At 46.6% G+C, this 26,253-nt stretch overlaps 1 protein-coding gene across 4 annotated transcripts in view; it reads left to right on the plus strand.

The window, feature by feature from the left end:
• LOC128891595 (homeobox protein extradenticle) overlaps window positions 1–26,253 on the plus strand; it is a 39,167-nt gene that overhangs the window by 4,893 nt on the left and 8,021 nt on the right. For 3 of the 4 annotated variants that reach the window (XR_008460872.1, XM_054151202.1, XM_054151200.1), the window contains exons 3-7: window positions 17,180–17,433; window positions 20,081–20,271; window positions 20,526–20,661; window positions 20,973–21,069; window positions 22,856–23,043. Coding sequence is in view for 3 of the 4 variants with exons in the window: in XM_054151202.1 (XP_054007177.1) it covers window positions 17,180–17,433; window positions 20,081–20,271; window positions 20,526–20,661; window positions 20,973–21,069; window positions 22,856–23,043 (866 nt within the window). In the remaining variant the exon portion in view is untranslated. The remainder of the gene's footprint in view (window positions 1–17,179; window positions 17,434–20,080; window positions 20,272–20,525; window positions 20,662–20,972; window positions 21,070–22,855; window positions 23,044–26,253) is intronic. The other variant, XM_054151201.1, reaches the window with a different exon arrangement.

The following is a 26,253-nucleotide window of genomic DNA, read 5'->3' on the forward strand; positions in this document are numbered from 1 at the left end:
GGGTAACCCAGCCCAGCGCGATAGAGAACGAAAAAGGGACGAGAGAGAGCTCGAAATCCGCGGGATTTCTCGAACCCGCCTTCCGTCTAACCCCTAATCCGTTTCTTTTTTTCTTCTTCAGCATCCTGAGATCTTTTTTCTTCGAACAGTCCTTCGCAGCGGTGGCGTGTATAAATAAAGCGCCGTCGCTAGATATCGTGTTTTTCTAAAAATATTCTCATCGTTATCGAAGTGAACTCAAAATGTGAGTATTGGAATGTCAAAGAATTGTCTGTCCTATCGTTGGACAAAATTTCAAAACACATCGAACACTTAATTCGAAATGAACGGCGAAGCGTGACTCTGTAATTAATCAAAAACTGGTCGCTATCGATTGCTAGCTCGGCCGTCCGATTGGCGGTCGACTTTATTTATCGTCTGTCGGCGCGTGTACCGTACGCGAGCTTTGAAATGCGAGTCGATCGGTTATGCATCCTCCCACTCTTCCATCAACTCTTTCTTCATCCCTTTCGATATATCGTCATTCAATTAAACCGACAGCCAGACATCGCGTTACTCTCGATTCCGTACTTTTGAAACGACGTCGCCGCGGTCGCGTTCTGGCGTAACAATTAAAAATCCATACTCAATTTGGACGGTGTCCAAACGGTGATTCTCTTTTACTTTCGCACATCCACGCCGTAAGTGTTTCCGCGGGCAAAACCCTTCGCCTTCGCCATTCTTGTTTGCCGATTTTTTTTTTTTTTTTTTTTTTGTTTAAGTCTCTTAATTTTTTAATCCGAAGTTAGAGTAACGCAACGCTGTTAAGCGTGTTTGATTCGAAACATAAATAATTAACAAGTCGCTATACAGGTTTTTTAACGAACATTGTTTTCGTAAGAGTAAACTGTGTATTCTACGTTAATTGGCGCTCACTTTAATTAAGGCTTGCGCAATGTTCCGCGTGTTTGTTTGTCTCACGCGATTGTATCCACGAGTCACACGATATGCTATATAGCGATTCAACCATAATGTATCCGTTTACGTTTAGTAATTTGCGGTAGGTTTATAGCTGAAATTCCGTTTTCCCTTCTAATTAATAAATAAGCTCGCAAGGATCAATCGTAATTACCGAGGTTCGCATAACGATTCAAAGAATGAATAATGTAATTTACTCGCTTGACGCTACACGCCTCGCGCAGCATGATTTAACGCGCTACTTCCTGTAATCTAATTTACGGAAGTTGTATCGCGAATTGGGATTGAAATACCCACCCCTACCCATTGGTGCGATTCCCTTATCCGATCACGATCCGTTTTATGATCCGCGAGGAGAAATTTTCCAGGGATCGAATCACTAATTATTTCCATCGATTCTGCCCGTTCGCGATTTTTCTCTCGACCGAGAAACGTATACCCTTATCAATCGATTTTAGTTTGAATTAGTTTGGAAACTGTGTCGTTGCAAAACACGAAATGTTGAAGTTTAAATATGCAGATATAACGAACACTAGAAAGACAATTTATCGAATCGATTTTCAACGATTGTTTATATAAGAATCGAACATTATTACGATTCAACGTTGGTCGTATCGCTGGCGAAGTTATAAAGGTAGCGTCGGGTTTTCACGAGATGACGCTTCTCATTCCAACCCCAGTTGGAATGTCGTTCCCCTAGCTTCGATTTTCTTTTCTTCTTCTTCTTCTTCTTCTTCTCCGGCTTCTCCTGCTTCTCCGGCTTGTTCGTCTCTCCGTTCATTTTTCGTTTCGTGTTTTCTTCTCTCTCTTGTTCAACCGCGGTCACCGCATGCAGATGGGTTCCAGCAACCAAGGTGAACCAGCCTTCTGCTCGCTCTCAAGAGGGAGCCTCAAACTTCTTCGACTCGACTAACGAGATTTGTCCGATTCCAGCTTGTCGTATTGTGCACTGATTTATTATGAAAAGTTTTTAAGGTTGCACAGAGTCTTTGGTGAATTCACTCGCAAATATCGAGTAGACGTGGGAGCTTTTGCTCGTCGCGCTAGCGTTTCTCAGCAATTTCTGTCGCGATGGAAGCTTCCACGGCAACTTTGTTCGCTAAAGAAACTATACTGGGTGGGTAGAAACTTTGGCGAAGAAACACCAAGATTTCATAACGTTACCAAAAAACCACACCGATCGCTAACAAAGCAAACACCTAGCTGTAAAAATTGTTCAAGAGCACGAATGGGTTAACTTGAGAATAAATACGTATAGGGAAACGATATTTACGGTCATGAAACTCGTAACTACGTAAATGTAGTCCCGATATTCCTGTTGCGATGCGTTGTATATTTATAGGCGAAAAATAAAAGCTTAGACACGATTATCGGATAATATCATTACCGTAATGTCTGGTCGCAGATAAGATACACGTTGCATTCGTCGACAAGGATCGACGTAGAGAGTCACATTTCGAAAAATCAATCGTACCGGTGAAATAGCAAAATCCGACGCTACAGGCGCGCGGCAAGTAATTTTGCTCCGTTGAAATACTCGCGGAACAACGTTTCGTAGAATCGTTCTCGAACGAAAGCTCCGGTCAGTGTATAACATTCGCATCGCATAATCGAAAATGGAGGACGCGTAGCGAGTGGAGTAATGATACGGCGGACAAAAGAAAATCCAAGAGACCGAGGAGGCATTGTGTTGTCAAGTCGTACACGACAGTTACACTGGTGTCCCGTTAACAGAATTGCACTTAAGTCGCTTTAATTGTCTGGAGTTAGCGACCGGAAGTGGTCGTTATGGTCATCGCTCTCGCAGAAGGATCTCCCTTTACACTTTACCCTTTGCGTTCGGATCGGTATCGATTTCGATCTCGTACCAACGGTTCTGCAAGAACATGTATGGCGTTGAACTATCTGATGAGTAAGCGCGGGAAAATATCGCGTAAAAAAGGTGAACCTAATCGTAGATCGTAGTTCGGAGTCGAGATTTCGCAGCGTCGGTTCGAAGGTGCCGTGATCGTACGAAAAGCGCGAAGGATTACGAAAAATAAAGAAGCGAGATCCACGATGGGTCGTCGTGCCGTGCGATAAATATCTACCAACAGCGAGAGAGGTCCCTTTACGGAATTCGCGGTGCGTGTTCGAGCAAGCATCGGTTGTACGTGAATCGGTGAGCGCGTGCGTGTGGGCGCAAGGGGTCGATTTAACAAACCATACGTTACGCCACGATAAAATCTCGCAAACCTATAAACTTCGGAGCCGAAGCTAGGTGCGGGTACGTTATATCATAAAAATCCAGTAAAATAAGCTCGTAAACCGAAGACAGAGAAAATGTCGGAAGAAGATGGAAGAAGAACGAGAGTACCAGCGATGGACGCGCGATATACTCCTTCCGCTCGTGCGTACAAATCCCGCGAAACGTTCAAATCAACTAACAACGAATGATATTTATTCCAGAGTTTTCGTAACTTTCCTATAATTAATTCGCGGATTACGATGTATTTCGAATGTCGCTCCATGGCACCCGATACATCGCGAACAATCGTCGACAATTTCTTTGGATCGCGGTAGACATTGGTTTAAGAGAGGAGAGAATAGGATCGTCTCGGTTGAGAGAAAATGCGTCTCGAGCGTCGGGGCATCTACTTTTTACGTAAACCTCCGTTTACGTTCATCCCAACTATCCGACTTGCTTGTATATCCGAGATCTTATGTCCTCTCCGGTAACTCGGCCGGGATCTATATAGACGAGAGAAGAACGATCTTTCGAGAGGCTAATTGGAAGACTCTCGAGGGCCAACGTTGGCTCCAGTGTACATACACCGGGGGCCGGTATTCTCTTAATCGTATGGTAATTCTATGGAGATTGCATGGGGCGAGGAGAAGCTCGTACCGTGGATCGTTAGGTCCTTTTCGTTCCCGATGGAATCTAACCTTCTCCCTTTTTTTCTTCGATTCGCCACCCGTCTTCCGTTCAGATTCTAATCAGTTTCTCTTCACCTGTCGCGTATTCCTCGGTCGACCTACCCTTCGATTCACCGGTCACGAGCTGAAAAATAGGCTATTTTTGAAAATGTTATTCAAATTGTTGAAAGAGAGCGGCTTTGGCGATTTTTTTACGATTTAAATACAATTTTCAAGGAACATTTTTTCACGTTCGATTTGTCGGCAAATGTTCGCAAACGAGAGAAATGAATTTGTTAGAAGCTGTTAACCGTGGCTGTATTTCTCGATCGCAGTTGGAGAAAGCGAGATGACGAATGTTAGGTGAAATCCGAGACTATGGGAAATTCACGGTCTCGTAGCGCGACCGTGGAATCGTCGCTTTCCGTAGCATCGGTCCGACTGCTTCTTCGAGGGGTTAGATTCGAGGTGACGGTTGAATGGCATGCCACCCTCGGGGATAACAATAACCGCGTGCTTCCCGGCATGAAATAAGTATCATCGTGTCTTGTTTCTCACGTTAGAAAACGCCGGGCCACGCGACGAGCTACCATTCTCTACCCGACGCGCCTATAGCGATTCTACGCACCCGTTATTACGTGCCGTATATATGCTCCCAGTCGTTATCGTTAATTTAATTCCGTTTCAATTCCGTCGTTGCAGAAAATGACAAGACAACGACAGCTCGTCCTTGAGGCGTATGTCGTACGTCTGTCATTGGAACCGAGCGTATCAGGACAATTTTATCGCGTACGAATTACCCGCGAGTGCGCATGTACGTTCTATCGAGTGACGAAGTTGCTGCAAAAGTTTCATTTTAAAAATTACGGTAACTACATGTTTTATCTTTGACTTGCCACTGTACCAGTACTCTCTTGTATATCGAACGTTGTAATTTTTAAATATATCATATTGGTTATAATAATAATCTACTATCGCGATACCCTCACACCCAAGAATAAGGAGTCAAACGAGAACACGAAACGTAGGTCGATCGGAGGATCGTGAGTTCGAATCTCCGTGCCTTATTTTTCGTTTAGACTTCTACGATAATACGTCTAATAAACAACAGTTGCGTCGAGGCTGTCGAATTGTAAATAATTTATGATTCGTAGCCGTGGTGGTTTGCTTCGAATATCAAAGAGCGTGGTGAACAGCATACATAGGGAACGATGAAAGCGCAATAGACGCGCGTGTTTGCGCGAGAATAAAAGAGAAAAAGGACGGACGTGGAAGCATAGGATGAAACACGAAGGAAAGCTTCCATCTCTGGCTGAAGATTTCATTAAAATTCATGAACCGTGCACGACTCGCGCCTCTACTCCGTGGTGGTCTTTGAGTTTTGCGCTTTACGAAGAAGCGGGCCATCGCGGCGCGGCGCATCCAGCGTGCCGAAGAGGTGCGAGAGGGTACCGAACAACCAGAAGAAGCCGAGTGGTTGGGGTGGCTGGAGGTACGAAGCACGAAGCGAGAGAGAGAGCAACGTTAGCTATGAATAATACAGGGAACTTCTAATTGCGCGAGACAAAACTCGGTAGTTGGAAAGTTTCGTAGCCAGCGCCGGCGACGCAGACGAGCAGAAACTTTCTCGACTCTACCTAAACTTACCGCTTGTTTCCACCGACCCTCTTCCGTGTACACGCCGCTGTCTCGCCGGAAGTCAGCCCGTGCAGAATCTTCTCTTCGACTTTTGCCGCGAGCGCTTTTGCGTGCTCGGTTGAAGCTCCTAGCGATTCGGGTCGGTTACTCGCGGTCGATCATCGTCGAAAAGCAGTTCGTAGATGGACGAAACTTTGGGCTGAAACAAAGATTCGAACTAGGATTTTATTCTCGTATTTTACCTCCTTGCCATGCACAGATACACGGCTGCGCCGGAGTTATCGCGCGCACAGGTTTCGCGGTAGAACGATAATCCATAACTGGAACTTTACCCTATCACGATATCGTGTATTTCGATCGATTCGTAAAGCGTTCGAGCGACTGGCTAAATGTCTCGCTCCGTGTTTCCGACAAAGCGTGTTCGACGCTTGTACTCGGAATTCAGATTTCATCGTCGAGCGATGATCGGAGTCATTACTCGTACGGTCGTTTTATTTCCAACTAAAACGAGAAGGGGTGGAGTGGGGTTGGGATGGGAAGGGAAGAAATAAACGGATAGTCGTTTCGGTTTCTATTCCTCTCTTTTTCTCGTGCCAGTGTTCGCATAGGTGCTGGCAATGAGAAGAGGGATATCGTTTCCGCGGGGAGAGTGTGCTCAGCCCCCGCACTCAGGGGTGGCTGTAACGTCGCTCGTAAAAACACCGTAAACTCGACAGCAACAGGTTCCGTGTGTCTGGTACAGAAACTGTACCCGCGCTCGAATATGACATTTTCGAGTGCCCGGGGCACCTCATCCTCGTACCTCGGTCCTGCTCCAATTCCACGCCATCTATCCGAGTTTTGCTTTTCTCTCCGCGCGTTGTCTAAAAATTACGATAGGCGTAACGAAATTGTTACGCTCGCCGACTTTTATAGACGCTTCGTTTACTCATTGATTCAATCCTTTCGCGTCTTAATACCATTATGTATTTCCTTTTTTTTTTTTTTTAAACAAGCTGACGAAGAGGTAGACAAATTAGAATGAAAATATTTGACGCACTGTTTCGTTGATCCAACGGAAGAGTTAACGGTCACGAGGAACGTCTTTTCGCCACGAACGATTCAAAATTCTCTCCGCGTAAAGAGTCCGCTGCATCCTGCAGGTATGCATTATGCATACATAGCGATGCATACACGAGAAAAATGTCTCTCCGCAGTCGCGAGAAAGGGTTGCGTTTACGTGCGGAACGCTTCTGCTTGCGTACGTGCGCGTACTTTAACGCGAATCAGAAATTTTTAATACCGTTGCTACGCCTTTACAATGACGAACGTGCTGCATACCATCTATCGCAATTTCGCGATTACGCGACAACGGACGTTAAAGAATTGTTCCGTCGTTAGATTCTACGGATCGATGTATTTCTTATCGACGTCGACGGTTCTATCCACGATATTTCCACGTTGCTTTTTCGACGATTTGATATCGAGCGTCTTGCCCTCCCCTTCGACGAGAGACCGGCGGGGATGAAGCCGAGCCGACGGTGGCGTCGGTCCACCCTTTCTCGGGGACGGATTACCCTCTCTAGGTTCGCCAGAAGTCGTGTCCCATCTCCACGGCTCCGTTATAATCTTTCCGAACGGCCCTATCATCCGATTCCTTTCCGCTTTTGCGAAAAAAAAACGTGCTTGTCGTTACAAATCATTGCAAATTCACCATTCCAGGATTACGTTTGCATAGTATTGGCGACACGTTTAGCTTATCTGTCCGGTGTTTGGTGCACGGCACAAACCGTGAGGGTTTCGTCTCGTTAGTTGGAAACCGAATCGGAGCGAGACGTAAAGGCGAGGGCGTAGTTTTTCCAATGGTGATGCACCGATGCGAGGCGTGCGTTTACGACGCCCCCGAGAGTTACCGGCACGAAAATGAAACGCGTAAAAGTCTCCGTCTATCCGCGAAAAAAGATATCGGTTGCTACGTGAACAAGTTATACGAATATGTCGCGGTCCGTTCACGGCAGCTCTAGATGCAATTCTCTTCAACTGTACGATCGTTCCACTCAGTTTAAATATATAATTTTAAAAAGTAGCGATTCATTCCGCGATACATTCCGCCATTCATGTTCTATCCTACAGTCGTTTCGCTAAAATTTTCATTTCAACTTGGGATGCGAGACGAATCCGCGAACTCTTTTTATCGATGTTTATGCGTTTTCGCGGACAGATGTACCTGGAAAACTGTACTTCCGCGCGAGTACGATCCCGGTGATTTTCCAGGCCAAGTGTCACCGCGTTATTCGTGGGATGCGCATACCATAGATCACGGTGTTTTCAGCGCCCACGCACACGCACATACCGTGCACATGGGAACGCGCCGACTGAGTTATTTTCTGACCATTGCCTCTTGTTCTCCCTACGCGAACCACTCGCATACAGTTCGCCGCACCGCACATACACGCGCGGTTCCACTCTATTCGCCATGTATATACGGCCAGGAAGCGTATACAGGCTGATTCAGTAGTTGACAAACATCAAGTACAAATATGTAAAGGGATAGCGAACAGCCCTCTCGAAGAAGTGCTCGATTTCATCCGAAATAAAATTGACGGATTTCGGAAAAATTCTACCCCAACGTTGTCAGCTTTTTCCCGTTTCAGCATCGGTTGGAATAGATTACGCATCGGATGTTACGCGAACCTATACAAGCTGGAATGACGGGTCGAGTAGGCTATGAATGTCGCGCAGAAATACGCCGAGCGTAAAAGGGGTGAAATGTTTCGTTGGAGGTACGCGCGTTCAGCGAGAGGATCGTAACTCGCATCGCGTATCCCTCAATCGTACATCGACGAGGACTTTCTCGTGGATATTTCGCGAAATGTTTCCGATCGAAATTCAACTAAATCCTATTTTTGAATCACCCTATGGTCGCAGAGCTGTGGATACATGAACGGTATCCAGGCCCGACGGTGCGGTGGCGGGCATATATTTGAATGACGTTGCTACACACGCGCGAATCCTCGTCTAGGAACACGAATGCAGACGCTAACCTATACCGGGTGGCTTGAAAGCGGCGGCGGTCGACGCGAGAGCCACTCGATCAATACGCCACGTTGCCTCCTGCGCCTCCACCCCCAGGAACGTCGGTCTACCCTCTGTCGCCTCTCGCCCTCTTCTCTTTTCCACCAGCCAGCTAGTCCTCTCTCCTCACCCCGTCTTCCTTCTGCTTGCTGTACTGTTCGCCCACCCCTCCGGAAAAGGAACGACGGAGAAGGAAACCACCTCCTCCTCTCTCTCTCGTCCTCTGGACGAGGACTCGAAAGGAAATACTCCGCAGCTCAGCAGGATTTTTCCAGCCAGGAAATAACAAATACACGCACTCGTGAAAGAGACGAGCAGATTTTAACGGAGACGTGGATTTATAATAATGGAGGGAGAAACATGTATTCGATTCGTCGGATTTAATCTACGGAATCGATCCTTTTAAAACAGTCCAATTCTTTCGTGACTGTTTCGTTTTTAAATGAGAAACACTGTCGTATACGTAAACATTCTGCGCTGTTTCTCGTCGTTTCTCGCGTTCCACGGCATTTGAAAATCTATCGAAACGAGCTTCCCTTGTCGTTTGAGATTGTTGCGTTTATATTAATCCGCGCTGACCCTTGGATGAAAGTTCCGTAGCCTCTGTTCGATTTTCGCGCCGGATTGTCGGAAACGAAAAGCTTCCGATGATTTACAGGCGGCGGAACGGTGTCTCGCGAAAACTGGTTTACCGGTTTCTCTCGGACGGCTCCGTCGTCGAGGGTATAAACCAGGTTATAGAGTCATTAGGCGTTATAGACCGCAATGCTTGTAGACTCGAGTTTCCGCGGTGTACACCGGCCGCGTTTTGTCGGGTCCGTTTAATCGATTACCGTTGAATTTTACATCGGGTTTAAGTATAAATTCGATCAGCTATTTTTATACGTTGCGGTTTGTTTCGCTTTTGGTAAAAACGCATCTTCGCGTTGAGGCCATTCCAGACTCGTCCCACTATATCGGCGGGGTCGATGACTAGCGAAATCGTATTTGTCGCCCGTTTTAACGCTAAGTTACACGTTCGAGCCGTCTCCTAGCGGAAAAACGCGGCAATGGTCTGGAAAACGGTAACTGTACTTTACTTGGTTTTCTTCTCTCCCTATGAACGATACATCCTGTATCACATTAAACAGAAGAGGTGGATGTTACGGTCGAGAGAAACGAAACAAGAGCAAAGAGTAATGGTCTCCGCTAGACAGAATACGATCCTGACCATGCGTGCACGGAGCTGTTTCTACCCTTACGGACGAGAGCGTGTACGACGAAGGGTGGGTCGGGGTGTACACATTCGGTACACCTGTGCTGTATATTGCGGAAAAGCCGGACTTGCCAGGCAATAAGAATTTCTTTCTCGATCCGCTTGCGCGTTCTCTCCCCCTCTTCTCTCCCCTTCTATTCTCTTTAGTCTCGCAACGTTTTATTAATACTCCTTCCTTCTAGTCTTCCGCTTTATCGTTCTCGTCGCACTCACGACCATTCTACTCCTTTCTCTCGAGCTTCCGCTGGAATTACTCGATGGACACACTTCGTTATTTGGAGAAATAAAGTCACGTTTCGATACTTTGACATCGTATCAAACGTTCATACGAAAAAAATGCGTAACGGTCAGCAAATCGAGCCGAGAAATTTGCGAAGGTCGTAACGAGAGAAAGGGTGCCGAATATCTTTGGTCGTTGTCGAGCTATTAAAAAGTCTAGTTATCGTTCCGCGGCGTATACAGGAGAGAAAGACAAGTTCTCGAGGGTACCCGAGCAGGAATGCCACTTGAATAACGAAGCCGAAGCGGAGTCGAGAGGCTTAATTTGCCTCGAGACGCCCGCCATGTACGTTCCTCCCTAGCGCTCCCCCGTACATACATATATTTTACACGGTGGATGCTTTTCCTGCTCGCGCGTATACGAAGCATCGGAGTCTAAGGTGGGACGGCCGCGTGTACGTTCCACGTAGAGTACATAGCACGCCTAGACCATTTTGCAGCATTCCTGCCATTCTAACATCCGCGTTTCATTAAAAGATCTTCCCGGTTCTCTTGGCGTAGCACACGAACGCTCTCTAGCACACTCGTGCTCGCCCTGACTATCTCCATATAAAGGTAACCACACACGATGGGTACATTTACGTTTACGCACCGTTTAACCAAGGATAGAAAATAATCGAACTCTGACTGGAAGTCTCGAGGAACGACGTGTTAAGATCTACATATCTTATACGATCGATGTAATCGTCGATACGCGATACCGCGTAATAATATTGGCCGTGTGCGAGTACCTTAAAGAAGACGAAGCGAGAAGCGAAGAGGAGAAACTACGCAAGAGCGCGGACTCCCACTCGAGATATTTTTGCACCGTGTAATCTTTTTGCTTGAATATATTAACGGTGGGTTTTTTTTTCGGCCCCGCGAGATTGCTCCAAGCGAGGCTGAAAAGAAGCGCTCGAGTTAAAAATTTATGTACGACGTCTTGGCTGTATTCGCGAACTTTTGTTCGGAGGAAAAGAATTTTCAGCGACGGTGCTTTAAAGATAGAAAGTCAATGCGTCGCGTGGTCGCATCTTTCGTTGATTTGCTGTCATCGTACACTTAACGGCACATTGTTGAAACGTTAACGTTGTTCGATTAATGTTCGGAATTCTCGAAGCTTCGCCCCTAAGAGCGACTTTATGGGGTGCGAACTAGTCTATCACACTCAGTCGACGGATAAGATTTTCGAAGGAGAAACGTCGGAGATTAAGGCCAAAGGACGGCAGAAGACGGTGGAAGCGTGCAGACGCAAACGCAGCACCGTTGGTAATACGGCATAATACCTCGTAAGGGGGTTAAGAGTAATTCCTGTCGGCCAGGGGGTCGTCCCTTTCGACGTTTACGATGTGTTTTACGCGATCAAAGCGAGCCGTAACAATTATTGGACGATTTCGCGGCCGTAAAATTTTATTCGACCCCCACGGCCACCGACGCTTCAACCCTCTTTTCTTCTCCGATCCGAGGAGGGGATGTTGCACGGTTCTTGAACGCGTTCCCCACTTTCTCGCCCTGCTTCGTCGTTCTCCTTCGCTGCGATACGATATATTTTTCTGGGCACGATGTAACGCAAGATGAGGATGAAGAGGACAGCATCGCGAAGGATTTGTGTCTCGGTTTGACGCGAAGCACATGAAACAAACCAGGATGAACAAAAGCGATCAGAGCATTGCTTCTTCCTCCCACGAGAGGCACGTGGACTTGACCGTTTGATCGCGGTACGGCTTAATTTTCGAAGAGACCATTCTCGAAAAATATCAAAGTCTCCGAGTTGTTTCGTATCGCGCCGAAAAGTATAACTCCGGCGATATTTCTTCGTTGGCGTTCCATTCGCACTGGCGAGAATCAGGTGGGTTCAATGGTCGTTCGGGACACCCGGTACGTATGGTTTCGCGCATACGCCGTACGTTCGGTCGCGTTTTCGCGTCGAGTTTTGATTTACGATGGTTGGAAAAGTCACGCCGCGGCGAACGGAAAGCAGACGAGCACCGGTTCCTGCCGGAAGTAGCTCCGGGAAAGGAAGAAAATAATAAAAGTGGAAAAGAGGAGAACGAGTGGAAGCATGCTCGAAGACACGGTCGAGCAAATTCGACGAGCAGAAGTTGGCGACGGTACGATGCCTGGGTACGGCTTCAACAAACGTATATTATATATGTATGTGTATAGCAAACGTATATCATTCCAAGTATTGCTTTGTGTAAGAAGTAATTTTCGAATTTTTTTCTCATTGCTTATACAATTTCTTATTTTGTCGGAAAAGAATGTTGGGAGGCAAATTATAATGAATTCGTCGAGTCTCCAGACCACCGATCCGTTCGAATATTCGAATATTCAAAAATAGAAACCATTGGACGCGTAGCCTCAGTCCTAGACCGGAGATAGGAAGCGTGAGAGGAAAGTAACCGCTTTCCGTGTCGACGTTGGAAAAATATCGACGCGAGAAACCGTTCGCGTAGGAATCTTTTCAGGAAAACGGAAGCGCGGAATTGCCAAAGCGCGAAAGAAATCGTGGAAAAGTTCTGACTCGACAGGAGAGACGGGAAACGACGAAGCGGAGTCGGCGTCCAGGCCGGAAGCACAGCGAGCGCACCCCGCTGTCTGCGACGTTCCAAACGTTATTATCCGCGGAGAGAAATCCCGATATCTGCTCGCGGCGACGCGACAGCGGCCGCCTGATAACTTTTACGCGCTCGAAACGTACGCGCGCATTATAACGCGCGTAACAGCCGTCGGATTAAAATAAATGTTTCACTCCGGCGGTCGTACTTTTTTTCCGGCGGATTACGTCGAGCAATTCGAGATAGCGTATCGCTCGACGTTATAGCGTCGCGAGCGATGCAACTCGCGGTATGCAATTTTTAAAAACCTGTTTCGACCGAACGTCGCCCTGCCCGTTGTATTAATCCTTTTTTTTATTTACAACTTTCATGCATTTTTGCGCCATCGAAACGCATCTCGAACATCAAAGGGTACCGCGTTCAAATTGTAGTTTTATTTTTCACCGCCAGCAACGAGTCCTACCGATTTCAACGCGAGCACGTTTTAAGCGAAATTTTCTTACGAGTTTTTAAGAAATAACGCGTTAACGATAAGTTTGCGTCTTTTGGACGATAGCGGAAACGAGACCGTTATCGCTGCGAAGGTAAGATAAATGGCTCAAGGACTCTGGGAACGATCGCCTTTCTCAGGATCCGATTTTTTCCATTCCGTTCCTCCGATGCAATAATACCTGACACGCGACGATCTTACCTTTCCGAAAGCACTCGAGCAGAAACGGAGCTCGTGACGGGGCGAAACGCGATATCAACAACGCAGGACTCTTCGTGTCTCGATTTCTTTCGTAAATCAGAAGAGGTTCGGATATTTTTACAGCTCGGTGTCGATATCGGATCCTGGAGGGTAACGCTCTACCATCTTCTTTTGCCTTGCTTCCCTTTCGCACTTCGTGCGTGCCGTCGTCCCTGTCGACAGGATTCACCCTCGAATTAAATGAGCAGCCATTCCGGGTTGCCCTGCCCTGCCTTCCCTTGCTTTCCTTTCCTCGCCTAATCTTTTCCCGTTCCCTTCGTCTTATATTTGGATCTGGTCTGCGCGGATTATCGCGGGGTTCGGAAGAAAAGCTCGAGGTTGCAAAAGAAAGATGGAAAAAAATTGAATGGATTTTGGGAAACGATTCCCTCGGTTGTCCTGAGAGACACTCAAAAGTATCACTGAACTGGGTCAGGATTCGAATCTAGCCGAAATGAAAATGAAGGTGAAATTGCTTTATACAGGCCGAGGCACCTAAACTGTTACAGACCGATAATATACTCGCTATATTATTTGGAAATATTTCTTTTCTAATATTTGGCGACACTTCTTAAGTCGAATAAACAAACACTTGGGAACACACTGATAAGTATAGATTAAAGGGGTAGAAGCGAGTGTTTTAGATACGTTCGTATCGTACTCGAGGATTTAAGGCGTTAGGAAAACGCGCCCCATATGCTTTCCACCCCTCGGTGCTATTCAGGCTTTAGGCCTTTCTTCGTCGCGTATCTGCTTCCATCTAGTTCGTGGCTCTTTCCATTTCCCCCTTCCTCTCTCTCTTTTCTGTTTTCCTACGGTGAAAAGCGGGTAGCAGCCGACAACCCTTTGTTACCGTGCCTTATCTTAATTGCTTTCACGGGTTCCCGTTTAGATCAATACACACCAGCGGCGTTCCACCGCCGCTCACTGCCGCCGCTGCTGTTGCCGTACCTGTACTACTTCGCTTCGCGAATCTAAATTATCCCGGGGGTTGTTTCGAACAGGGATTTTCGATTTTCTCCACGCCTCTCTACATGCAGCCCTTGCATATTCGTAGGAGCACAGGTCGAGAGTGAGAGCGAGAGAGAGGGAGAGAGAGAGAGAACTTTGCGATGCACGAATATACGAACCTTTATTTATTTATTTATTTATTGAAGTGAGCATAGTACAGACTTGATTCGAGTAGTATATTCGATAGTCAGTTTAATTCGTTCTTATCCCGACTCGCCGCTATCAAGTTTACATATGACGCGGCAATTCTTCCAAACGGCAGAAATTTTGTCTCGCGTGCCCGCGCGAATAGCAGGTACAACGACTTAGACGGGTAATTAGCTCGATCTTCAACGGAGTGTCATATTAACGTAGTTCGCTCGCTAACGACCCTCGAAAACGACGCGCGTTACGCTGTCGCCGCGACGCGTACGTTGTTGTAGAGCCAACGTTACACGCGAATCCGTGTATCGTGACGAATACCCGCAAGTTGGCCGACGAGAAGCTAAACGAGAGAGAGAAAGAGAGGGAGAGAAATGAATAGAAACAGGAAGAAACACGCACTGTTCACCCTCGCAAGAGCGACGAAGAAACAAAGTGTACAGAGTCGGGCAGACCGTCTGAGTCGTAAAATGTTAACTGCTAGTAAAACTGAGTTTACGTGCTTGTAAGGACCCCCGCAGGAGGTTAGTAGTCCCCGTGCCTTGGCGACGTGGTATCAAGGGCCGCCCCTTACACCCCGTAATGGCCAGATTATTGCCCGTAAGCCACCCCCGATTACTTTCTTCCCGCTCGATACCCGAAAATAATTTCGTTCGACCGCTTAATTTTCCGCGCGCGGCACGCACCTCCGTTTCGCGCTTTTAGTGCTTCGCGAAGCACGATGGATCAACGATCCGTAGCTTTTCATCATTTCTAGTCTCGTGTCTGAGAATTGTACGGATTTCTTGCCTCCAGAGTGGGAAGACCTAACGTCTCGAATATCGATCAAATTTGTTACGCAGATGAAACAATCGGAAATCATTCTTATAAATTTATTTATCTCGATGGATTCGTTCCGAGAATTTCTCAACTCGTGATCTGTATATGAACGATTGGTTGTCGTAATTTTGAATATTACCGTTTGAAACGCAATTTCTTCTTCTCGATAGACCGTGACACCCCTAACGAATAAACGAAAGTACCTACCGTCGATCGCTCATGGGCTCTTAACTTTCGATGGAACAACTTCTTCCTTACGGCTTCGCCGTAAACTTTCGTTTTATTTCACCCCGTTCCGACCGAACGACGCAGCGCGGCACGGTGCGGAGGCCGAAGGTTTTTCATTTTTAATTGCCAACGGTAGCTTTAAAAGTTCAAAGCAACCAAGTTTTAACGACACCCCTCTGACTGGTGTTAACCTTTCTCGGTCGTTTTTGTAAATTTAAATACCGTGCGTTTCGAGAACATTATTTTTCTCAAAAGTAAAGCCACTTTTATCGTCGGTAACTTCGCCCGCTTCTAAGTCAGACACGAAATAATGATAATAATTGTTATTATCACAAGTACCTAGGCGCGTGCGACACGGCGCAACGTTCGTTGACCGAAGACAATAGTAAATCAAGTACCGCAGGGATCGGCGAAAAGTTTCGAGACGATTCCCTCGCGTGAGGTAAGATTCGTTAAGCGATCACGAAAGCTCTGACAGAGTTAGCGTAACATCTTTCTCAAAGAAACGGTTCCCCAGTGATCGACTTTACGTCTTCGCCCTTTTCGTTCGAGCCTTGGGAGGAATTTCAAACCCCAACCCCTTTGTCGGGGCTGCGGCCCTAATTGTTACACTTCGTATAAATGCATTAGTTCCGCGCATTCGTTTCACGCTCCCGCGAATCCCAACGAACTTTCAACCCCTTCTTCGCTTCGCGGAGGTCTCCAGAGACTTTTTTTCTCGTTGGCGCGAAAGCATAGAACGTAGCGGGGAAAAAAGTCTTAACGAATTTAAATTACAACTCGAACGTACAGCTCTCGGTAAAGGAATTCGTATCGCGCGTATGACTAATCATCGAGGCATACCTGTGCTCGCGAGACGTTTGATTACTGTGTTTCCTTTTTTAAGTTATCGCGTAAAGATGTTCGGCTAACTTTCCGTTCGACAAACAAATTCTTGCTCGGTTTTTAAAATCACCGGAAGAATGATCGGTAAACCGAATAGAAGTATATCCCGCGGTAGTTTGCACGAGTTTGCCTCGCAGTCGTTGATCCCCTCGACGCGACGCGCGGTTACTCGCGCGTGCACGTGTTGGTTTTACTACGCGGAACAGGGTGAAAAGCGTCGAAGACGGGGTTGCATCTTTCTAGAAGAACTGTCACAGACACGGGATGAAAGAAGGGAGAAGAGAAAAGAGAGGAGCAGCTTCCTCGCTCTCTGCTGGTTTTATGGGTCGTCCAGCTCCATCATGTACCGTAAAAGTACAATAAAACCACTGTTACACCGCGGAAAACCGCCCCGTTCTAAAGCACTGCGTGCCTCGGCCCTTAAGACAAAGAGGAAGAGCCTGGGACGAGGATGGTGATCCGGGAGGGAATGCCGCGGCAAAATTGATTCTTTTACGATCGGTAAACGCGTGACTTTTCCCAAGTCCGTGCACTCGATACACGATTCCCACGGTAACGGAACCCTCTGTCTCGATCGCGGAGAAAAATTGGCGCGATAATAAAGTTAACCGCCTCCTTGGTCAACTCGATTTTTTATAAACCGGCATCTACGCCGCCCCGATGGACGGACAAAGCATCAGAAAATTCTTACATTCGCGTTAGTAAAATCTTGCACGATAATAATATGTGTTTAACTTTTGATCGTTTCAGTGCTTTCGTTACGAAACACTCAAGAAGAGGAGCCACCCGACCCGCAGTTAATGAGGTTGGACAACATGTTGATCGCGGAGGGAGTTGCCGGTCCAGAGAAAGGCGGTGGAGCGGGAGCTGCAGCATCGGCATCGGCGGCTGCAGCGGCTGGACCACCTGGACAACCTGACAACGCCATCGAACATTCGGACTACAGAGCCAAACTCGCTCAAATTAGGCAGATCTATCATCAGGAGTTGGAGAAATACGAACAGGTTCGTCGAGTCTCGTATCGTTTTTCGTTAAAACGTTGCGTTCCGTTATCCAGACGACTGGGTGTAATGGAATCGAAGGGCTGGTCCGTGTGCAGTTCTCGCGTCGAATTTTTTCTACCCTCGAGCAGCCCGATAAGAGGCCAGTTAGGTTGTACCGGCTCCGACACGAAACGGGGCTCGTCTCTGTTGGACAATTTGCGTGCTAATGAACCGACTCGTTCGCGCTAAGTAAAATCTCGCGTGTCGTGCAACCCGCGTCGGCTGTATCGCCAACTGCGGATCTCTCAAACATCGGTTATGTTAGAAAAATTCGACGGATTTCTCAAGCCTCGAATCGCCATCACTTTTTCGCGCGATTTAATATAAACAAAGTCTCCAGCATGCAGCTCTGATCGGCGATAAAATCGTGATTCTTTATAATATTTCTTCGCGTTTTCTCCCTTTTGCACACTTTGAAAATAATCGTGGCTCGTCGCGACTTGTGTATTCGCGCGTACACAAATACTAAATCACTCGTGCACGAGTTATGAGAACAAGCGAGAGGAAAACAAGAGAGGCGAGTGGGGAGGAGAGAACCGTGCTTTAATTGCCACACCCGTTTCGACCCCATATTTCACCTTGTGTCAGCGGTCTTGATGTTTCCTCGCAGTAAATACACACACCCTTCCTTTGAGATCCGTCGATGTGTGCGTGCATGGATGCGTGCGAAATTCTTTGTAGGCACAACAACATGGAGGTAACTCGTGCCGAGAGATGTATGCGCTCGCGTGCACGCGTCGATGTAACTCCAATTACCAAGGGTAGTTGACGCCCTATCGATAAACCGGGCCATTAACAAACTATAAACCCATTCCTTTTTTTCTCTCCGTGTCTCGAAGACCGTGGAATAGCAACCGCGATGTTTGATTCTCGATTTCTTTCTTTTACACCGCCTTCCTGATAGAAACTAGAATTTACACCATTTTTTAATTAATAAAGATATCGATCATCGAACTAGACGCGACGTGGCGCGCAAAATGTCTATCCGCGAGAATCCTTTGTTTTCCCTTACCCTCGATATCTATTCGCATCGCGCACGATTGTTATTTAAATAAACGCATCGCTCTCGACGTTGGTCGAGCTGGCCGGCGGAGTTTTGGCGAACGCAGATAATACGATGTTTCGGGTTCCGTCGTCGAATGTATTGCCGCGCTTAAAAGTAACGTTACTGCCGTTGATATCGCGTCGCGGCCAAAAGTTTTATCATAACCGAAATTTACTATTCAAACTCACGGACCGGCCGAGTCACCGCATTAGGGTGAACGTCTGCCTGGCTATGCAAAATGGCGTGACAAGTACGAGAATAGAACGGCGCACCGAGTTTTACGAGATCGCGTGATCACCGCCAGCAAACATCGTCTGGCATGAATTTTACCGGTGCATGCATACCCGCCTTTATTTTCTCCGATTTTCGCTTCAGATTTCAATCTGTTCGAACAACTATTTGTGTTTGTACGTTTCTGAGTTCGCTCGCAGCATCACCTTGCATCGAAACTGTGCGAATCCCGGGTTAACGATAACACGATACGCGTTTGTTAATCGCAGACCTTGGAAAGGGTAACGAAGATGTCTGACCTGACAGGATTGGTTTGCAAATACTTTGACGATGTTTCGTAGGTCGCGAAAATCGTCGTCAGTGTTAAACTCGATTGCATAAGAAAGAGGGATTACAGTAACCGCAGAAATCGTAACCGCGGCTAGATATATTTAACGAAGGGCAGGTTAGAATTCCGATAATGCTCGCGAGTCAGAAATCTCTCGGTACGTACGGTACAATTTTTAACAAATTTATCAGGGCTGAGGTCTCGCGAGCTCCGGGCCAAGTATCATTTTTATTCCGACGATAATTTAAAAATTGGAGGAAACATCGATACTGGCGGGAGGCCGGGAGAGTGGAGGAGAGGGAGCGACGGCATAATTCCTTACGGGTTTTCCATCCAATCCACCTACTCGAGATCGTCTTCAGCCCCTCGGCCCGGCTCCTAGCGAGGTAGCAACGAAGCTGATCCACCCCCGTCGAGCTGGTACACGCTCATGCGAAGAGAGCAGAACAGAATGGAAGAAGAGAAGGAAGAGAAACGGAGGTGGATGGAAGAAAGACGAGGAGAGTTGCCGGGTGTACGCCGGCAGAGTGGAATCCATTTCGAAATTGCGAACCACCCTGTTCGACCTCTCTTCCTCCTAGTGCCTTCCCTCAGGAAAATCCATCCCACCTCCACCTCCGGTCTCCACCACCTCTCCTTTTCTCTCGTGCACTCGCGTCTCTCCTTCGCTCCCTTAGGAAGGTAGCGTGCTCGCCTCGAATACTGATATCGAGCAAAGTCCTTTTTCCCTTAAACCGACCAACCACCAGGAATAATGCATTATACGTACGGCGTCTTTCTTCTCGATGCTCTCCTCTCCATCCTCGGGCCGTCCTCTTTTTCGCTTTTTTTTTTGCGCTGCTTCGTCGTGACGTCTTTTTTTCAGGCCCTTTTTTTCGCGATTTTCTTTCACTCCGAAGACGTCAACGATTGGTAGAGGAGCCTCTTCGATCTCTTCGCACCAGCCGATGGTTCTCCCTTTCTCGATAGATCGATTGCAAAACTGGATTTCCGTTTGGTTTCAGGCGTGCAACGAGTTCACGACTCACGTAATGAATTTACTGAGGGAACAAAGTCGTACCAGGCCGATCACGCCGAAGGAGATCGAGAGGATGGTACAGATCATTCACAAGAAGTTTTCGAGCATCCAGATGCAGCTGAAACAGTCTACCTGCGAGGCCGTCATGATCCTGAGGAGTAGATTCCTCGACGCGAGGTGCGTATATTTCGACGAATCATTTCTTTCCAATTTTCTTATTTTGGACGAATTCAGAAAAAGAAAGAAAAAATTTCGCTCAACAGTCAAGGTATTAACTTTGGGTAGGTTTCTCCTAAACGGTTAAAATATCTGCTGGACACAACTCTCGTGTATGAAATTTCCCATTTTTTCAAGTTGTTTTCGACTCGGTGTGTTTCGAACGGTTTCGATGTGAAAAGGGAAGGGAAATGTTTTTTTTTTTTTTGTTACAGGCGTAAAAGACGAAACTTCAGTAAACAGGCCTCAGAAATCCTAAACGAATACTTTTATTCGCATCTCAGTAATCCTTATCCGAGCGAAGAGGCCAAGGAAGAGCTCGCGCGAAAATGCGGCATCACCGTGAGTCAGGTAAAACGCAACCAGGTATTCGCCCGTCGTTTCTTCGCGATTAATTGCCAACAACAGTTACGCGATTAGTTGGGTCCATTTCAAATATATCGCTGTAACGTTATTCGAGTAACTTTCAGTTCGGGACACTTCGACATCGACAGAAAAGTAGAATTTTATTCTATCCCATCATCCGTTCGAGGACGACGTATTTTTCATAGCCTTCGGTTTGATATCTCGAACGGAAAATGAAATAATCTGGCCGGGGTCTTAGGCGATATTCGAACACCAAAATTTTCTGTTGGTGATCTCGCGTTGTTGCGCTCTTGCAGGTTTCCAATTGGTTCGGCAACAAGAGGATACGCTACAAGAAAAACATAGGTAAAGCACAGGAGGAGGCGAACTTGTACGCAGCCAAAAAGGCAGCTGGTAAGTTCCGTCCTTCGGCAAACGAGCGACGGGTGTTCCTTGAAGAGTTCGTTTCGATAACTTAAAAAAAAAAAAAAAAAAGAAAAGAAAAGAAATACAGTAAATACGATGAAAAGTTTTTAATTGATTCCGAACGGCTGAAAGACTTTTGACATACGATCGTGAACGTTGATATCGCAGGTCGTTGCTGAGGAAACAACGCGTAATTGGTCGTGGCCCAGCTTCCTTTCGTCCGCGTTAGTTAACACGATGATAGTTGCTGGCATTTTTTCTGCTGCGATTATTTACGCGTCGAAGCTACGTTAGAGGAGAAATTACGCGTCCTGGCAACTGGTTCCTCGTTACCGTAAATCATTACGCGACTCGATTAACGCTCGTTGTTCGGTGTGGCTGTGCCAGTGTTATCACGGCTGGTTAATAAATTACCCAGGTAAAAACGGTAAACTATCGATCGGACTCCGTAGCTTTTCTTTTTGGTGGGTAATCAAATTCCTGAAAATCTCAAACGAATTTCAAAGAGTTACACACGTATTACGTTTAAACGGGAATCGTTATCTTCCGTTTGTTCGGCTCCGTATTTAGCTTCTCGCATTCTCACGGAAATTAGGGGAAAAATTCCGAGTTGTTTTCTCGGGGAAATTCCTCGCATTCGCGGGACTTGCTGGTCGCAATTACGCGCATTTTCCTTAACTACCAAGGCGTCACTTTATTTTCGAGAGCACGGCGAGATATTTTTAACTTACCAATTAGACGAAGAAAGGGGAAAGGGAAGACGAGCGGCGGGGACGGGGGGTGTAGCAAGAGGAGGGTGCGATGAGATGCCGGCGTTCTCGCGTTTCTTTCGACGCCCTTCGCGTGTTTGTCTTTCCTCAGCCACGCTTCCGGTTAACGGGCTGCAGTCCTCTCTCGTAATTAAAGAAACGGAATTCTCGAGCGATACCGGCGCCAGGACTGCGGAGCCAGCGCGTTTTCCTGCTGGATGGCGCAAACGTTTTCGCGTTTCGAAATAAAAATTGCTCGCGTTGCTGCCATCGAAGATATAACCCTTCCGCTGTTCGCTAATCGAATTAAATGTAATAAAAAAAAAATGTTCCACTTTTCCGTTGACTTGATTTAATCGTATTTCGAAAAGAGAGACGAATCCGTCTTAGATATATGTTTCTATATCGTCGAGTGTAATATTTAACAAAATATTTATAATCAATGTTGTTGTTTTTTTTCCTCCTCGGTAAATTATTTAATTCAATTTTGATACCAAGCATGAGATTAAACATTTTGCGCGCGCTTGGACTGAAGCAAACATCGAATGTGTTACGTGGTACGGATTAAACAGCGAAAGGGTCGATTACCGTTGCTACTCGACTACCGTCGGAACTTTTCGAAGTCGCGCGTTTTCACGATACCATGAGTCCATTCGCTTTCATCCGTGCATGGATCAATGATCGATCGATTTCTTGCCAAACCGAAAAATCGAACGTAATCGCGACGATACATTTGCCAGTCTAATTAATCAGTGGCGTTCACTTGACACGACTGAAAAATTTTCTAGAATTTGATCCGCTGAGTCCAGCGACAATCAGGTTCCAAGGAAAACAACTTTACCACGAGACGCCCCGCGAGCGTCGATCGACGCCACTGATTACGTAAATAGAGAGAGAGAGAGAGAGACAGAAAAGACGAATTAGAAACGAGCTCGCGCTTTATCGTAGTCAAAATGTATCGCTGAGGCGGAAGAACTTAAAAGACGCACCCTCGAATTTTGTATGCACCGCGATTGTTTCTACAGCAGCTTTTGCAGGAGCGTCGCCGTACAGTATGGGTGGTGCCAGCCAAGGCACTCCGACCCCGATGATGTCGCCGGCGCCTCCCGGTGGTCCGCAAGACATGGCCGGATACGCGATGGGCATAAACGGTAGCGACTATGGCTCGCAACCGTACAACGACGGCTCCATGGGCTACGACCCTATGCACCAGGTAATCGTCAAACCTTCTTTTTCCACGTAAGATAAATCTCCCTGTAGTCAGCGATCATTATTGCCTCGCTTTCTTCGATGCTGCCACCTCAACTTGCATTCTCCGAGCATGTGCTAGACTCCCTCGAGTAAAACGCTTCACGCCACCGCCACCCCCCTCCCCTATTCCCATACCCTTCGATTTCGAGGGACATTCCAAGGCTCGAATGAATGGAAAAAGATGCCGGGGTTTATTTTTTCGCTCGCTACCTATGTTTACCAGCGATCAAGTTTCTACGCAGCGACAATTACTAGAACTCTGCCGCAACTCTCGATTTCCATCCATTTTTAAGCCACGGCATTGTGACTCCGTAAACGCATGTGCACCTCACCGCATATTCACACATATTGCGAGAATGGAAACCTGCGAGAGTGAGAAAGCGAGCGAGAAAGAAAGTTGAGAAAGAACGAAACGAATGGATAACGGTGGTGGTCTATGCCGAATATTTTACGTTAAAGGGTAGAACGTCGCGACGCGCGAAAAGTGACGCTGAACCGTCTTAGATTTGCTATACGTCGGCCGTTGGTTCTCCGGGAGAAAAAAAAAAGAAAACATTTTATCTTTACCATAGGGTTAACGACGAAGAAGAACGTGACATTTTTTAATTTCTTGGTATTTGGAAAGTTATTTAAAATACTGGACACGTGATTGCGATTAATCATCTACTATTTTTTCAAATCTTTTTCGACGATAACGCAAAACTTTGTACAATTTTGTTCTTTAAACCAACGTTTGACACGTGACAAGTTCAAGTCGGTGCGAATCCCCCTTTACAGAGTGGTGCACAGGAGTGGGTGTTGCGTGTGCTTTTCAAGGATACTAGAGCGGCGTCTCTGGATGCAAGTAGATGCGTGTTGTTTGAATATACATATAGAGTTGGGTTGGATACGCTGTTGCTGGTCCATAAAGATGGGCCTAGAGGGATCCGATAGCGGTGGTAGGAGGCGCGATGGGTTAGAAGAGGAGGAGCGTCGGGTTCGCGCACACAGGGCCGGTAACATAAGGGTTGCTTAGTATGCATTGGAGTTGCTAAGTCACTTTTTAGGCAGGGCTGCTCGCTCACATATTAATGGACTCGAATAGGTATACGTGAACGCGCCCGCGCTGACGTGTTTCTAACGAGCTACCTCTAAGCAACAAAAGTATATCTTCGGAGATCTTATTCCCATGTATCCGACAGACGAGCCAAAGTATCGGGATTTTCGAAGCTCTCGCGTATCGTTCGAATTTTCGTTTTCGACTATTCAGTTCGCCAACGCTAACGAGCTGGTTCCAATCATTCTTGTTCGGAATATACATAGAGAGAAGACTCAGCTGCTTACTCGTGCTGGAGTTAACAAACTTTCCTGAAACACTTTCATTGAATTCAAATCGTGCTTCGTACGTTACGCATCGTTAAAACGATGTATTCCCAATTATTACTCCACTTTCTTTTTTTTTTTTTTTTTTCAAATGCCATTTGCAAGAAAAGATTATGGAGTACGGTAGAAATCAATGCGATACCGTGACCGGTGCCGGGAATCCAGCAAATCTTTTTGACGTGCAATTTCTACGGTGTCATGTGATAAAGAGTGACGTTGAATTAAATTCGCGCGCAAACAGGCGACATGGTTATATTTCCACGCAGCGTGGAAATTTGTAGATATTCACGATTGGTGAATTTAAAGGTCCCTTTCGACGATACGCCAACCGGTTGTCGATAGACTTCGTTACAAATGTTACGCTGCATCGTCGGCCGATCATCGCGAGATATATTTTGAAACGCGGTGTGGGGAGGACGTTTCGATGTATCGATGTTAAAAAAAGATTTTTACAAAACGCTAGACCGAACGTATTCCCTGAATTCATTTCCAAACATTCGCGTTTTAATTAAACAATTGTTTGCGGTTGGCTAAGAACGGCTAAGAAAGCTTGTCGCTCGAGTAATCCGCATCTAGAACCATTCTTCTCGATCTCGTCACGGTATCTCGTTACCGTTGCGTTTGCTTGAGATTCGAATCGGTCGGGAAAAGCTGGTAGAAGTTCTCGCAAGAAAATTAATTTCGCGGTTCATCCGTTTCGGCCACGGTTCCTGGTCCGGAGGGGTCGGTGGAAAGCCCCGGGCAGAAATGAAGCGACTAAAATGCATGCTCCCACCTAGCTCGCCGCGTTTTTGAATCGCCTTTCCGACTCTCGTTTCGCTTTCCGCCTTCGTTCCGTTCGGCTACATCGAAACTCGTCTATTCTTCAATTCTTTCTCGTTATCCGTAAACCTCCGAGTTGTTTCCACGATTCGAGTAGCCTCGCTCCTCCTCGTATTTTGCCTCGAATTCTCGCAAACGAGCGCGGACAACAATCGAGTTTCGCTAGGACGAGCGGATAGTTCTTTCGATATCGTCGCTCTGCCAAGAAATTCGAAGGCCAGGTAAAAGTGTTACGATTCGACAGGTTAAACGAGTGGATAAAATAGAGGAAGATGAAATAGTTCCGCTGGTAATGACGAACAACGCTCTTGCTGCTACAGCTGGCACTAACGTTTCCGTAATCGCATATATAACAAGAAAGCAATCGCTTGCACACAATTATACGAGCACCAAGACCCTTCTTACGCATCGGTCGACTTAACACGACGCCCAACCATAATCCGTTTTCCCCTTACCACTGTCTTGATTCTGGTTTCATTTATTCTCCCTTTTTTTCCATAATTTTTTTTTTTTCTCTAATCGCTGCTGGTTGGTACCTACCCCGAATCTAACAAAACGATAAGCAAAGAACTGTGTTTGTTGCAACAGAAATTGGGGCGCGGAGTGTCCAATTTAGACTCTAACGAGTACTCGCACGATTTACGATATGAATTTAAAACTAATCGTTGCCTCAGGCTTTTATTTCTTTCTTTTTCTTTTTCTTCTTCCTTTTCTCTCTCTCTTTTTTTTTTTTTTTTTTTTTTTAAATAAAAGAAAGGTAATAAAGAGTGGTTCTCGTGCCTCGAGGAAAGGTAATGCGACCCAGAAAAGAAGATCGATTCGCAAAAACGCACCGACGCCGACGATCGCCGCTGCATTCAGCGTATTGTTACAAGCACAGTTCTCACGGTATGGCACCTGTACGATAACGTCATACGATTGATTCTCTATGATTGGTCGTCTGTTCCTTGGTCTCTTCTACTCTCTCCATCACCTAACGATTCGACTG

This window comes from Hylaeus anthracinus, unplaced genomic scaffold (genome assembly GCF_026225885.1).
Source record: "Hylaeus anthracinus isolate JK02 unplaced genomic scaffold, UHH_iyHylAnth1.0_haploid 12002, whole genome shotgun sequence".
Taxonomy (NCBI): Eukaryota; Metazoa; Arthropoda; class Insecta; order Hymenoptera; family Colletidae; genus Hylaeus; species Hylaeus anthracinus.